General features: G+C 36.0%; 1 protein-coding gene across 1 annotated transcript; it reads right to left on the bottom strand.

The window, feature by feature from the left end:
* Positions 1 to 3,398: 3,398 nt before the first annotated feature.
* Positions 3,399 to 16,702, bottom strand: LOC127416925 (palmitoyltransferase ZDHHC7-like). The gene is made up of 8 exons (XM_051656529.1): positions 16,541 to 16,702; positions 14,776 to 14,852; positions 12,416 to 12,709; positions 12,157 to 12,281; positions 11,138 to 11,234; positions 9,742 to 9,823; positions 8,828 to 8,958; positions 3,399 to 4,864 (listed from the first exon to the last, which is right to left on the bottom strand). Exons 3-8 carry the CDS (start codon positions 12,701 to 12,703, stop codon positions 4,685 to 4,687), a joined length of 903 nt encoding a protein of 300 aa, XP_051512489.1. The 5' UTR covers positions 12,704 to 12,709; positions 14,776 to 14,852; positions 16,541 to 16,702; the 3' UTR covers positions 3,399 to 4,684.
* Positions 16,703 to 17,005: the final 303 nt, after the last annotated feature.

The raw sequence follows: 17,005 nt of genomic DNA, 5'->3' as shown, positions 1-17,005 counted from the left end.
ATTAGGAATCAGACTTAAAGTCATATATCGGGGAATTATAAAATGGTCATTTTCAGTCAGTTTCGGAGAATCCTTCAGCTCTGTAGGTCCAATGCAAGTGAGTGGTGACCAAAACTTTGAAGGTCCAAAGAGTACATAAATGCAGCGTAAAAGTAATATATAAGACTCCAGTGGTTTAATCCAAGTCTTGTGAAGTTATATGATAGGTGTGGGTGAGAAACAGATCAATATTTAAGTCATTTTTACTCTAAATTTCCACTTCCACGATTCACATTCTTTGTGCTTATCACCACATACTGGTCAGAGCTGGTCAAAAGTGCCGATCTATAGTAAAAAAAGGATAATAATACACCACCAAAACATTGACCTCACAATGCAATTGACAAGTGTTACATACTGTACGTATTTCAAGAAGAAAACCCATCTTAACACTATTTTATTTTATATTCGCTGAGATTCATGCAAAAGCCTTCAGTAGCTTTTCAATCTAATTACTTTATTATGCAAAAGAAATTTACATAAGAACATCATACATTTATGACACCTGATGACAGTATCAATAATATGTTTATACCATTTATTACAGACATAATTAAATATTCTTTGCTTTCTGGCTGTAAACCCTGTTTCCATCCAAGTTCAGACACGGATATAATGAGCTTGAGAAATTTCGGGTCAATAACCCACATCCTAGTGAGTGAAACCTGTAGAATAACAGTCAAATGTGCAAACAAATTATCCAGATGAACTTTTGTTGCCTAAATTATAGCTACAGGTACCACACTGTCATGGGATTGGTTGAACGTCCTAGGGAATAACCTACACAAAGTTGTAATAGCTAATATTATTATTTTAAAGTTTGTCAAGGTAATACATAGTAAAAAAATTCCCTTGGTTTTTAACATCAAGTAATATCTAGAATTACAAGTCTAAGCATATTTTAAAAACAAAGTTGAGGTCAGGCAAATACTGTTGTAGTAGTAGTAATAGTAGTAGTAGTACAGATTGCAAAACCGGTGTCTTATTCTAAAGCAAAGAAAATAATTGTCCCTCTTACACCTAAGTTAAATCAAGGTACAAAAAGCATGATATACATTCGTAGTGATGTGCTGATAAAAGGCAAGACTTCTTGTATCAAATTCCAAACATGATCTTCAGGGACTGCAAACAGCACACATTCCCTATGTGAAAATAACGCATAGACAAAAAAAATAATAAATTACACCAAGACATTCCAGTTCAATCTGAGTTCCATCATTCAGTACAAACCCTCATTGCTTTGATAGTTTGTATGAAAAGCCAGTTATACTGCTTTTATGTATATATATATGTGTGTATGTGTGTGTGTGTGTGTGTGTGTGTGTGTGTAAAGCAAGGGGTTTTAATGTCATTTTTAATGATGGATAATAAAATTGGCCAGCAAAATTGGCCATTTTTAAGTAAATCAAATTCTGGAATTAAACAGATATTTATGTATGAGTTACATAAAGCAAATTCAAAGAAAGTCCTTTTGCTATTTTATTTGATCTATTTTAATTGATATGGAAATATTAATTGTCAGTACTAGCTCAGAATTGCCATTTTTGTTTATCTTTAGTAATTTGTTTTATTTTTATCAGTGTTAAAAATCTTTTTTTTTTTTTTTTTACTGGCGATGATACAAGGAGGACAGTCGTCAGATATTTAAATGAATGCTTATGAATACATGACAACCAGCGTTGTAAACATTATATCAATGAGTGTTAACACACACACACACACACACACACACACACATATGGAGTGGTGCTAAAACGCTTTTAATAATCAATCTAGTCTGGCCTTTTAGTGCTGAGATATAATCCTCAAGCACCGCCTTTTATTTGCATTTATTTATTTATTTTGGTTTCAATTATGAATATGTTCTTGGTGTGTCTAGAAAATGAAGGCTATTTTTAGGACCATTCAGAGTTTTTGCATTGTGATATTTTAATGGCAATTTCCACTCAAATTCTCATTACCGTTATGCATCTGTATGATTTCATTTAGATTTTGTTTGTAATTTTCGTTATTCTAAATTATTATTCTCTTCCATTTTTTATTACATTATCATTACTGTAATACAGTAATATGCTGAATTTAATGTATATTTTAATACAACAAATATGACAACCGTTTTATCAAATAAATAATTGTAATAATTTTTTTCCACATTACAATAATAAGAACTTCGGATGGAAAATGTGCTCATCACAATGCAAAAACATTCATGGTTGTAAAACTTCATTAACTTTATATGCACTTATTGATTTTATTCTTTTGATTTTGAGGTAAAGTATGACCGGCACGTGTTCTTGACAGGTTTGGGAGATTCACGCAGTGCGATCGCTACGACTCTGCACATGCTGTGTCAACCCTGCCAAAACAGTTCCAGCGTTGAAAATATTTTCAGAAAAAAAAAAAAAAAAATCAAGAAAAAAAAAACGTAGTGGTCACCATGTCAAGATTCTCTAATCTAAAAGATGTAAAGCAGTCTACTGATAAAAGTGAAGATGAAAACATGAAACGACAAGAAAGAGTATAAAACAAAACATGATAGTCAACCTCTGTGAATGTGCAGCATAATTGATTCTCTTAATGAGCTCACACGTCTAAGTATTGAGGAATCCACAGAGTAACGTGCCTGCAGATCACCTCATTTTACTGCATTGTGTTACAACTGTAATCTATATGTTTATTAAGAGTTCCTGGCTCAGTACCTTGGGCTTCTTGTGCACAAAGGGCATACTTTAATTATGCTATAATGTGATTTGTCTTTATCTCACAGAACAGCCTAAGGTCAAGGTAGGAATTACATACTTTCACCATCTATTAATCTAGCAGAGTATTTTTTAGGGACTGGCATTCATTTCCAGACTACGGACTGAGGCTATAATTGTCTCTACAATACATGAAGACCAGATGATTTTAAAATGACTTCATTATTTAGGTTACGTGCTAAAGATAAGACAAAGTCAGCCAAGAAGCTAGCTGCAAGCTAGTTTAACACATAAGAGGGTGAATTTCGTGAAGACATGCCCAGGTCGAATTTAACCCCAAAACCAAACGACAAAAATAATATTATTTTTTAATTTGTACTATTATTTTGTATTACATTTTGTATTTTCAGGACCATGATTTTTTGCATTATTTTCATGTCAACAAACATTTTATTTCCCCAAATTGTCTTCCATACAATCTTACTCTAATTAATGTAATTTGAAATGAACAAAGATATGTTAGTTATATAAATATTAAATAATAATTTATAAAATACCTACACTTTATAATTTATATATATATATATATATATATATATATATATATATATATATATATATATATATATATATATATATATATATATATACACACACACACACACACTACTGGTCAAAAGTTTTGAAGCACTTGACTGAAATGTTTCTCATGATCTTAAAAATCTTTTGATCTGAAGGCGTATGCTTAAATGTTTGAAATTAGTTTTGTAGACAAAAATATAATTGTGCTACCATATTAATTTATTTCATTATAAAACTAAAATTTAATAAAAAAGAAATTGATGACTTGGACCAAATAATAAAGAAAAGCAGCCAATAAATGCCCAACATAGATGGGAACTCCTTCAATACTGTTTAAAAAGCATCCCAGGGTGATACCTCAAGAAGTTGGTTGAGAAAATGTCAAGAGTACATGTTTGACAATTCTAGGCAAAGGGCGACTACTTTGAAGATGCTAAAATATAACACAGTTTTGATTTATTTTGGATTTTGTTTAGTCACAACATAATTCTCATAGCTCCATTTATGTTATTCCATAGTTTTGATGACTTTACTATTATTCTAAAATGTGAAGAAAAAAAAATTATAATAAAGAATGAGTGTTTCAAAACTTTTGACCAGTAGTGTGTGTAATATATATATATATATATTTTTTTTTTTTTTTTTTTTTTTTTGATAACAGCAGACAATTGTGGGAGGAAAATGTGCTTAATTGTCATGAAAATAATGTTACACTGCAAACTATCTCCAGCATCCTAAAATACACACATTTTATTTCTTTGTTAATATAATGTCTTATTTTTTTCTTTTGATTTTGGGCTGAAATATGAAACAGACATTTCTCAACAGTTTTCATGAGATTCACCCAAGAACCGTTTTTGGCAACACGAATTACTTTCCAAATTTCAATTTTGGTTTATGATCTAGTTCTGTTTAAAAAACAATTGCTTGTTAACCAAATGGAACGTGGTATTTGTCACACAGTAGCTCTATTTAAATAGCAAGATGCAATTTTTGTAGGCTGAATAACGGATATAGACACCCTTCAAATATTTCCAAGTTACATTTCCATAAAGTTCGTTTTGCTCAATTAAACAAAACCACAACAAAAAATAGTCCACTTAAAACCCATTAATGTGAACATTCATGAAGACAAAATGAGCATAACAAGTACGATCCACCTTACGAGGTAATAATGTGGACACAGCCGGGCTGTATCGAGTCGGAGCCTTTTTGTTCCAGGGGTGACGTCAGTTATTGAACAGGTTTTCATTGCAGTACCTCCAAACCTGCACCAGTATTAAGGAAGAAGTCTCATGTCCTGTATGAATAGGATTATAGGCATGAAAGCAGACGTTCATGCCTGTATAGACAGTATTCTTCGTTCAAACAGAGAACTCGGACCCGCCCTTCCGAGTGCGGACCATCAGCAGGCGCCGGAGTCGGAGTCCAGCAAAAGGGTTGAACCACAGCAGAGAGGGTGGACCGCCGAAAACAGTCTTCATCCCCTCCCATCGCACGCGCCGCTCCCATGTGGGCTTTTCATTCTTTAACCGCTCGATTTCCTGAGCAGGTCAAACAGGAAATGCAAAGTTATGGTTAATATGGTCTGCATGTTCTAATAGCCAAATTTAGAGGAATAATGTCTCATTTTAAGTAAATATGCACATCTAATTTCTGTCACTGGTTTTACATAGACCCACACTAAATCTGCACACTTGGTATTTTTCACATTTGTCAAAATCAACGCAATTCATAATTCAAATGTGTGCTATCGTTCCTTTAAATTAAACAACATTTATTCAAAACTATTTCAAAATGCAGTTATAAAAAGGAAAAATTGGAAGGGTTATGGGGTGCATAGAATTTAATTTAAATCCTTCTGTAATCTGCAATGTTTTCATCAGAGTTTGGTGGGTGTTGATTCTGTGTGACCCTTTACAGTATATTTCTTTAAAGGGATAGTTGACCCAAAAATGTAAATTCTCTCATCATTTACTCACTCTCATGCCATCCCAGATGTGTATGACTTTCTTTCATCAGCTGAACTCAAATGAAGATTTTTAGAAGAATATCTCAGCTCTGTAGGTCCATACAATGCAAGTGAATGGGTGCCCAAATTTTGAAGCTCAAACAAATCACATAAGTCAGCATAATAGCAATCCATAAGACTCCTGTGGTTAAATCCATGTCTTCAGAAGTGATATGATAGGTGTGAGTGAGAAACAGATCACTTTCACATTCTTCTTCTTGTGTTTTTGGTGATTCACATTCTTCATGCATATTGCTAGAAACAATTCTAGCAAAAAAGGACTTAAATATTGATCTGTTTATCCATTTGGAGTGTCAAAATTTTGGCACCCATTCACTTGCATTGTGTGGGTCTACAGAGCTGAGAAATTCTTCTAAAAATCTTCATTTGTGTTCTGCAGAAGAAAGAAAGTCATACACATCTGGGATGGCATGAGGCTGAGTAAATGGGTGAACTATCATTTTTACTTCAGGCACTTTCATGTCACAAGGGTTTTTATTAAAATTAATTTAAACTTTTTTTTCTTTTTGTTATATGAAAGTCTCAATAAAACTGAATTGGATACTTTTTACCAGGATTCATCATTTATTTTTGGTACTTTTTTAAAATGCCTTTTATGTACAGGTTTTAGCCTAGTCACAGACCCAGACTTTCAATAAACTATGAAAATGCATTACCCATTAAACAAAAAGAATAAATAAATAATATATATATATATAATGTTAAAGTCAGAAGTTTACATACACCTTAGCCAAATACATTTAAACTCAGTTTTACATTTAATCGTAGAAAACATTCCCTGTCTTAGGTCAGTTAGGATCACTACTTTATTTTAAGAATGTGAAATGTCAGAATAATAGTAGAGAGAATGATTTATTTCAGCTTTTATTTCTTTCATCACATTCCCAGTGGGTCAAAGTTACACTTTGTTAGTATTTGGTAGCATTGCCTTTAAATTGTTTAACTTGGGTCAAATGTTTTGGGTATCCTTCCACAAGCTTCTCACAATAAGTTGCTGGAATGTTGGCCCATTCCTCCAGACAGAACTGGTGTAAATGTGTCAGGTTTGAAGGCCTCCTTGCTCACACACGCTTTTTCAGTTCTGCCCACAAAATCGGATTGAGGTCAGGGCTTTGTGATGGCCACTCCAATACCTTGACTTTGTTGTCCTTAAGCCATTTTGCAACAACTTTGAAGGTATGCTTGGGGTCATTGTCCATTTGGAAGACCCATTTGCGACCGAGCTTTAACTTCCTGGCTGATGTCTTGAGATGTTGCTTCAATATATCCACATAATTTTCCTTCCTCATGATGCCATCTATTTTGTGAAGTGCACCAGTCCCTCCTACAGCAAAGCACCCCCACAACATGATGCTGCCACCCCCATGCTTCACGGTTGGGATGGTGTTCTTTGGCTTGCAAGCCTCACCCTTTTTCCTCCAAACATAACGATGGTCATTATGGCCAAAAAGTTCCATATTTGTTTTATCAGACCAGAGGACATTTCTCCAAAAAGTAAGATCTTTGTCCCCATATGTGCTTGCATACTGTAGTCTGGCTTTTTTATGGCGGTTTTGGAGCAGTGGCTTCTTCCTTGCTGAGCAGCCTTTCAGGTTATGTCGATATAGGACTTGTTTTACTGTGGATATAGATACTTGTCTACCTGTTTCCTCCAGCATCTTCACAAGGTCCTTTTGTTGTTCTGGGATTGATTAGCACTTTTCGCACCAAACTACGTTCATCTCTAGGAGACAGAATGTGTCTCCTTCCTGAATGGTATGATGGCTGTGTGGTCCCATGGTGTTTATACTTGCTACTGTTGTTTGTACAGATGAACATGGTACTCTCAGGCGTTCGAATATTGCTCCCAAGGATGAACCAGACTTGTGGAGGTCCACAATTTTTTTCTGAGGACATGGCTGTTTTTTTTTGTTTTTTTTTTTCATGATGTCAAGCAAAGAGGTACTGAGTTTGAAGGTAGGCCTTAAAATACATCCACAGGTATACCTTCAATTCAGTACACCTCCTGTCAGAAGCTAATTGCCTAAAGCTTGACATCATTTTCTGGAATTTTCTAAGCTGCTTAAAGGCACAGTTAACTTAATGTATGTAAAATTCTGACCCACTGGAATTGTGATATAGTCAATTAAAAGTGAAACAATATGTCTGTAAACAATTGTTGTAAAAATTACTTGTGTGTCATGCACTAAGTAGATGTCCTAAATGACTTGCCAAAACTATAGTTTGCTAGTATTAAATCTGTGGAGTGGTTAAAAAAATGAGTTTTAATGACTTCAACCAAAGTGTATGTAAACTTCTGACTTTACATATAATAAACTTTATTAGGGGCAAAACTGTTTGGTGTGTTGGAAATGACACCACAACTGCGGGACAGTCGTAATTTTTGAAAAGCTGAAATAATTTCCACACACACACATATATATATATATATTTATATATATAGTGTGAAAATTATTTCTATCAGTTTTTCAAAAATTATGACTGTCCCGCAGTTGTGGTGTCATTTCCAACACACCAAACAGTTTTGCCCCTAATAAAGTTTTTTTGCAAAAGTTAGTGTACTTGTTAACCAAGTGGACAATCGCATCAGTGAAGAGCATGCTTGAGATGAAATATGAGACGTCTGAATAAGTGATGTCTGAAGATGTTTGAATGTGAGCAGAATATATAGGGTGTAATTTCCAATCAAGCTGTCATTTTTCCAAATAACACAAAGCGTGGAAAGTTTTTTTAAGAATACATAAAATTGTTAGCTAAACAATTAGGACAACACCAAAGTCAGACGTTTTATTTCTAAAATGTCATTTCCATCAGCAAAATGACACTGTGGTGGGAATTTGCATGACAAATCTCCTGTTATGCATGTACGTACAGTAACACTGTTGGAAAATGTTAGTAGACAATTAAAAAAAACTAGTAAGACTTTAAAAATGTTTTATCAACACTTTATTTCTAGAAGTCCACAGTGCTAAAAATTGGAATTGGAAGAAACACCCATATATTTAAAATACAGCTCTCTGGGATACTTTATTCTAAAAAGTCAAATCGAAGATGTCGCAGTTTTCTCCAGTCAAATATTTATGTATAATGACCAATAAACTGTATAATTGACCACTGTCCCAGACAACCATTTTTTTTTATTTTACATAGCTTTGGTGGTGTGTCTCTCGTATCATTTCACAGTCTCTTCCTTATTACATAAAAAAATCCTTAGACTCAAATCAAAGTTTTTATTTATTTGATAAGCAGTCTTGTAATAAGTGGAATGATGTAAAATCAGCAGCAAAAGAAACACCTTCAGGTTGATACAAGTCCCCTTCATGTTGGGGTTCTAATCTACTGTACCTGTTTGGTCAGTTGACTGTAAATCATCCCTCGTTTAAGGCCAAACTCAGCTCAAAAAGTCCCGTACCATCAGAAGTGAATAGAGTAAAGTGGCCAGAGGAGTTCTGGAGGCTTGTGTATGTGAACTCACCGTCTCATCATTACAGATGGAGTGGATCTGAGTGCCGAACATGACAGCAGTGAAGGTGAGAAACAGCAGTGCTTCAAGACAGAGGAATATCAGCAGCATCACTGCCACAGGTGGAGAGAAATCACTGCACTCTAAAGCACAGAGAGGAACCGTACAGAAAACAATCTCATTAGTCAACATATACTCTGACAACACTGAACTCTGAAACCCACACTCTCCCAAATTCTACAAGTAATTCTTGTAGACTGCAAATAGTAAGCAAGATGAAAACAGACAGAATGAGTGTTTAGATGCACAACAATATGCTTAAAAAATCTGCTCATTCTAAAAACCCGACAACGCATTTACATGAGATTTGAAATTATCAGTTTTTTTCTCCAGCTGATGTCAAAACAGACATGCACAAAAGAAATGCAAACATTATAAGGCACCAGAATGCCAGTAAACATGTTTACATGCAACGCAAATGGTCAAATGGGGTCATGGGCAAAACACTAGGTGCGTCAACAAGGTTTTGCTTTAACCGTTTATGACCCTTCCTCGAAAAAAAAAGAACGCGGTTTAGGGGGCATTCAGACTGAACTAGTTGTTGCGCAGTTAAAGCTAGATGCAGCATGTCTGAAGATGCGTTTTTAGAAGTTAAAGTTCTTTTTAACTTGCCACGCCATCTAAAATCATGGCACAAAAACAGCGAGACAAGGCACAATGGTCAAAAATCGCAGTCTTCCACATGTATACATAGAAAAACAATTGAAAAAGTGCAGACAAATGCAAATATTGCTGTTTCAAATTATTATCTTGAGCCCCAAATGGCTTGTGTGAAAACACTACAGTGACACAGCACAGTCTTGCACTTTTATGATATCATCTCTCCTTCAGTACTGGAGTGTAAGTGTCAAATGTCTATTACTCACCATTCCACTGGACTTTAACACAGGTGATGAAGTGGAAACCGCTGAGACAGAGCGCATGCAAAGAAATGGAGGCAATGTACATCTGAGGAGGTAAACACAGGAAAAAGCTTTTTAAATGTGCATATTCTATTTAATCTAGTCTAATTCTGTAACAAATAATTTGGGAAAAAAATGTTGCTGGTTGAGTTCATTAAAGCTATAAATGCTATAAAATTCTAACCATCTTCTAGCCACGGCTAAAGTAAGAAATCTATGTCATTTGATTTCGATTTGGGTTGCATTTATTGGAAAACTTTGTAAGTGGCGCTACGTTGCACAGCACAATTTTGAGCAGCCTCTGGAGACATAAGTGGGTGGCGGTTTGCGCACATTCATTTTAGAATGTGCCATGTCATCCTCCAGATGCCACCGTTGTGTGACCCCTTTAAAGGGATAGTTCACCCAAAACATGAAAATCCTCTCATCATTTACTCACTCTCATGCCATCCCAGATGTGTGACTTTCTTTCTTCTGCTAAACACAAATGAAGATTTTTAGAAGAATATCTCAGCCCTGTAGGTCCATACAATGCAAGTAAATGGTGACCAAAACTTTGAAGCTCCAAAAAGCACATAAAGGCAGCATAAAAGTAATCCATAAAACTCCAGTGGTTTAATCCATATCTTCAGTAGCGATTTGATAGGTGTGGGTGAGAAACAGATCAATATTTAAGTCCTTTTTTACTATAAATTCTTCTCCTTGCCCAGTAGGTGGCGATATGCACAAAGAATGTGAATCGACAAAAACAAAAGAAGAAGAACTCTTAGGAGAGAGGAGCCCTTAGGAGGGCTGTTTGCAAGTAGAGATTTATAGTAAAAAGGACTTAAATATTGATCTGTTTTCTCGCTTCTGAAGACATGGATTTAACCACTGGAGTCGTATGGATTACTTTTAAGATTCCTTTGTTTTTTGGAGATTCAAAGTTTTGGTCACCATTCACTTGCATTGTATGGACCTACAGAGCTGAGATATTCTTCTAAAAATCTTCGTTTATGTTCTGCAGAATGATGAGAGAATTGTCATTTTTGGGTGAACTATCCCTTTAACTTTAGGCTGTTCACAGTTGCCAATAACTTATCGATCAAAGATAATTTTATGAGAAAATGATTGGCACGCTGATATAAAATGTAACTGATTATGCACTTTTAAAATGGCCTCAAATTAGGCTAATCCAATCATATGTTAGAGCCATAACTATCCATTTTATAAACACATTTTATAAACATTTAAGAAAATAACAATGTAATCTTTTCAATGTCAAACAACGAAGAAAATCTATAAGAAACCTGTCCAGACAACTGAGCCTCAAACAGGTCAGCAATACCAGAATGAAAAACTGCAATACTGAAATACTTACAGTGAAGAGGACAAAGAATCGCTGATTGTTCTCACCCACACAGTTGTTGACCCAGGGACAGTGGTGATCCATCTTCCTGATACATCTCTTACAGATACTTGAACACAAGAAACAAGGTAATGTGACACTGATTATAACCGCATAACTGAAAATTCTCTCATCATTTACTCACCCTCTTGCTACCCCATATGTATATGGCTTTTTTTCTTCTGCAGAACACAAACGTAGACGTTTAGAAGAATATCTCAGCTCTGTAGGTCCATACAATGCAAGTGAATACTGGCCAGAACTTTGAAGCTCCAAAACGCACATATAGGCAGCATAAAAGTAATCCATTCGACTCCAGTGGTTAAATCCAGTGATATGATCATTTTTGGGTGAGAACAGAAAAACCAAAACATAACTCCTTTTCTTTATAAATCTTGACATCAGCGGTCTCTTTGGCGATCATGATTTCAAGCTCGATTACACTTCCTATAGTGCCATCTAGTGCTCTGTGCACGCATCAAGCACTAGGAAGTGTAAACCAGCTTAAAATCATGATCGTGCCTAGAGACTGCAATGGCAAGATGTATACTAAAACAGGAGTTATATTTTGGTTTGTTCTCACCCAAAACTGATTGAATCGTATCAAAAGATATTGATTAAACCACTGGAGTCATACAGATTGATTTTATGCTGCCTTTATGTGCTTTCTGGAGATTCAAAGTTCTGATCACCATTCACTTGCATTGTATGGACCTGCAGAGCTGAGATATTCTTCTAAAAATCTTCATTTGTGTTCTGCTGAAGAAAGAAAGTCATACACATCTGGCATGGCATGAAGGTGAGTAAATGATGAGAGTTTTCCTTTTTGGGTGAACTATCCCTTTAAGAGTGTTTTTTTTAAACAGTCAAAGTTTATAACAGATACCTTCTAATGAACTACTTTTAATTTTTTAAGTAGATTTTCATGAATCTGGCCCCAGATCCCTTCTGATCTGTTAAAATATTAGTTATAATTCATCTGGTTGTCTTACCTGCAGTGGTGCGCTCTCTCTGGTTTAATGCTGCAGCATTTTGGACATTTGTAGATCACCTCTCCTGGTTTCAGCTGCAGACTCTCCATGTACTCTTTAGTGGCGTTGCCTTTGGTAACAGCTCCCTGATAAACATAATATACTTTACGTCAATCAGTGGAATGAGGTCTTATGAGAAAAAAAATCTAAAATGTAAGCAACTAAGAATATGTACCTAAACACTGACTGTTTCCTGTTCATCCTACAAAGTCTTTCTTACCGGATCTGTCAGCATGGTCCGCAGGTGTGACGTCAGCGCCAGCACAGCCAGGAAGTTAAACGCCACGCCGTTGATGAGAGAGTACCAGAAGCTTTTGGAGGGGAGCAGCATGACAAAATTCACCACGAATTCTGCGTACATAACCAGAAACCAGGTCATGAAGGCGCAGACCATACCACAGCTGTCCTGGATGAACCAGATGCGGCCGGCTGCCACTTCCTCCTCCCTACCGCTGAGCAGAGGCTGCTGCTGCTCCACATCCCTCAACCGGTGCCCTGAAGACTGCATTCTCGCCTACAGAGAAAGACAGACAGACATGACTCCCACTGGACTGCCATTCCAGACAGATTTAACGCTGATTCACACAGACATGTCCTTTTAATTATTAGAGCAAATGCGACGCATTGTGCATGCTTTATATTTTGCACTATAGCCGATTGTACTTGCCTAACTAAATGAGGTTTAAAGCTGAAGTGTGAAGCGATTTCAGTGTTCAAATATTTTCTCCTACCTCAGCTTAATATGCAGAGACAACTATAATAAGCCATTTGTAGGTTGATTTCTTCCTAAATTGTGAACACTGTGTCTCTGTGGCACTATAAATAATACACCTGCTTTAATACACTTGGCCTGTCCTTCACAACAAACCCATTGGGCTGTTGACCATTTTTTTACACTGGTATTACTAAAACAGTGCTACCAATCTGTATCTTTTGTCTTGCAGGTTAAACAGGGAAGAAGTTTTGGCCTTCGGCTTAAGCTGAAACTCAGCATCTTATTTACATAGACACCTCTGAGATGCAAATCATTCAGAAAAACAAGACCAAACAGCCCAAAGAGAGATGTGTATGGTCAATGCCTCTAAATGCAATTCATGTGCACCCATTTCTTTGCAGAATTTTGGGACTGGGATAGAATGAATTAACGCACTGAAATCACAGTAAACATACAGCTGCAGGCATTTTCATTTCAGTGACCATCGTTGGCTATAACAACTTGCCTGTCCAAAAGTTGCCATTCTGATAATAGGGTGGTTGCCAGGGCATTCCTATGTGGTTGCAAAAGTGGTTGTTTAATGGTCCAAATTAAAAGAGCCTTGGTTTTGTGTGGGACCTTTTTTTTAGGGTAAATCTACTATATTTTTTTCGCTCGTTTTATCATCCACCAAGCGAAAATCATAAGTCGGATCACTTCGAAAAGTAATCACTTTCATCCATTAGCACCTGTCCTCAATAAGCCACATAATTTGAGGTATCATTTATGCCTGTAGTACAAATGTACAAAATGGGTTTCATGCTTATACTTAGCGTTAAGGCCCCTGCACACTTCATATGAAATCGAAGAATGAACGGGTGTGATGTCAATTAGAACAAAATCGGGTGAAAACGAAGATGTTTTTGAGTTCATTTCGGTGGTTTGTAACAGCTCGCCAGTGCAAACCTTACAGGAAAACTTCTTACCGTCTGCTAAACATCTTCTTACTGCCACTGGTCCATGTCATCGGTAGATGTGACCTGGAGCTTCACCTACTTTGAGGCCAACAGCTAATTCCCATTCAGTCAGTTATGATCAGTTAACATCAACCCACCGGCATGGAGGTTATTCGTGAGCTTATGCAAATGTACCTAGATCTGTACGATTGTTCGCGTAGATACATTTTCTAAGATCATGTGATCATGTGAATACAAATCTACTCAAATACTCTTAAGTGCCCATTTATTCTGTTGTTTTATATGCTGCTTTATTCATGTGCCGTCTGCAGCAAAAGCCATTCACACATCTGCCCAAATTAAGATTTGCCTATCATCATTCTTTTGTTTGTACTCCACCCATTGACACTTTTTAACACTCCCATTTTTGCAGTAGTATCAGTGTCATCAAAAATTACAATAACACAGTGTAATCAGTGCATATTATGGCCGCGTACAGCATATTAGCTCATTAAATCGATCAATTCAAAAGGTAAACATAACAAATCACACATTATCTACTCCATATACATTACTTTAAATCATCACTGAGTGGTTAAAACAGCTTATTTTATTGCTTGAGTGAATTCTGCTCATAGAGTGAGGCATGAAATCATCAATGACACATTTTAATGTCATATTAGTTGATGTTTCACTTGTTGTCTTGAGCGACCTCATATTTAAATGCTCCTCTAAATGCCTCCCCCAGCGGTGTGGCCGGTAACTGAATGTTTGCAAACAGTTGGTCGTTGCTCAGCTGTTTTGAACTTCTTTTTAGCTATGAGCGAAGAACGAAAACGCACTTCGCCGTGAGTGTGCAGGGGCGTTTAGGGGTTTGTCCAAATGCCTAACCATAAGTATGACCAACAGTAATAGTGACAAATGACTCACCACACAGAGCGTTCCTCACAATGACATCCTCTCCGAACCTGTTGGGCTTGAACTCAAAGGAATCCACAGCCTGAAGCCTGAGAGAGAGAGAGAGAGAGAGAGAGAGAGAGAGACGAGAGAGAGACACGTTGTAAGTGATTATACCCACAGCCAGAAAGGAAAGTATGCCAGTAAGTGGGGCACTGCAGAATGAAACAGCTGTTTGAGTGGCCATATATCCATTCATGTAACCAGTCTTACACAGAAATAGTCTTCCTTCAATCTGTAATTAATAATCTTAAATATATCATTAACTTATAAACCCCGTGAACAAGATCTCTGAATTTTACCAGTACTAATCTAGCTTTAATAGAGGCCTGAACTTATGATAACAAAAAAGCCCAACTACCTCTTATTGTTTAAACAAGACCATATCACTGTCAGAAAAAATGTGCAAAAATGTTACCTTTAGGGATACAACAGCTTGTCACTGGAGCAGTACCCTCACAGATAAACCCACTTATACCCTTTTTATGTCAACCGCAATCTATTTATACCTTATCTATCCATAAAGGGAGCATATTAGTACCTTCAGGTGTAAAGAAGGTACAGTGGGTGTAGAAATGTGTCAACCAGTATTTTAATTTTTTTTTGTAGCGTTTCTATTGCTGTTATGCAAAATGCTTCCATATGGTTAGAAATGCATGTTCCAATAGTATATATATATATATATATATATATATATATATAGTATATATATATAGTTTGGAATAATGTACATATTTTGCTGTTTTGGAAGTAAATTGGTACTTTAATTCACCAAAGTGGCGTTCAGCTGATCACAAAGTATAGTCAGGACATTACTGATGTAAAAAACAGCACCATCACTATTTTGGCCGCCAGTGTATATACCTGTATATCTCGCCCACCCCCAATTCCAAGTGAGCAATATATCCCAAAATTAAAATTATTTACCATTGTTTTTTTATTATATTATTAACTTAATTTTTTAAGTAATAAAGCTGTGCTAAAACCATGAATTAAAGATAATAATGCTGCACGGTCTCCTACATTTTCTCAAGTCATTATCCTGAATGATAATTATCTGTAATTATGAGCACATGGCTGATTTAGCTGCCCATCATCTGATTAAAAAAAAATAAAAAAATAAAAAAACACCCACAGTTTCACTTTCTGACAGATTAGATTAACAGTTTTAAACCAGACAGTTGTAACTTACTGAATGATCTATACAGAGTGAAAAATATGCTTCTAATATCTACAGATTCAAATTAAAGAAGCTTTATTGACACAGTAAAAAGATGTACATAATAAACATTATATACATTCACACAAACTCTAATTAATTCAAACACACATTTTACAGAATCACTGGCCTGCGATGAGGAAATGTGCTTTGATTACCCACATTTGTTTTAGGACAGCTGACAATAACAAACATTTGAAATTAAAATTTTAATCAAAGCTGTGTTGAAAATAGAGATCCTTTGTTATTCTGTAAATCGAGTGGCAATCATCATTACAACACACTGATTTATTTATCTCTCTTTCAGTTTAATGTCCCGTCACACCCTTCATCTAACACGCCATCTGATTATTAAATACTCAATCGTCCTTTACTTTAACGCATATTTTAGTAATAAAGTCTTTCAGCATCAAATTTAAATCAGCATAACAAATTTAAAAGCAGCTGATAAATCGCAGCTACGCAAACACTGTCATAATTTACTTTCAATCGAGATCTGGAGCTTATTCTCTCACTTACCGCCTCCAAAATCACTCTTTATCCACCGGTTTTGATTCACAGATATGGAACACAGAGATATAAATATATCACTTCATTTCTCACGCTGTTTAAATGGTTTTATTGGTGTGAAATAATGCTGAGGGTCACACACACTTCCGGGCTCCAGTGCGATCATTTCTGCTGCTTCTGCTGTCTGTTGAGTGACAGGCCCGAGCACACTCTGCCTCATCTCTGACCCCTGTCGGCAGACAATGAGAACTGCAGGGCTCCAGGGAGACACCTAATTTAATAAAGACATCTTTAGAGGTCACAAGTGCCCTCTGCTCATTTATCTGTCTCAGGGAAAAAAACTTAATGCAGTTGATCTTGCTTACAATCTTGTAAATGTAGTTGTCATTTATAATTCAGACCGCTGCTGTTGCTTGTTGTGCATCCCTTGCGAAATTCACAATGCAAGGCTGTCAAACAGTCTGTACCTTAGGA

This window comes from Myxocyprinus asiaticus, chromosome 26 (assembly GCF_019703515.2).
Source record: "Myxocyprinus asiaticus isolate MX2 ecotype Aquarium Trade chromosome 26, UBuf_Myxa_2, whole genome shotgun sequence".
NCBI lineage: Eukaryota > Metazoa > Chordata > Actinopteri > Cypriniformes > Catostomidae > Myxocyprinus > Myxocyprinus asiaticus.
The sequence above is the reverse complement of the archived record's forward strand: the minus strand, read 5'-3'. Positions and strand labels throughout refer to the sequence as shown.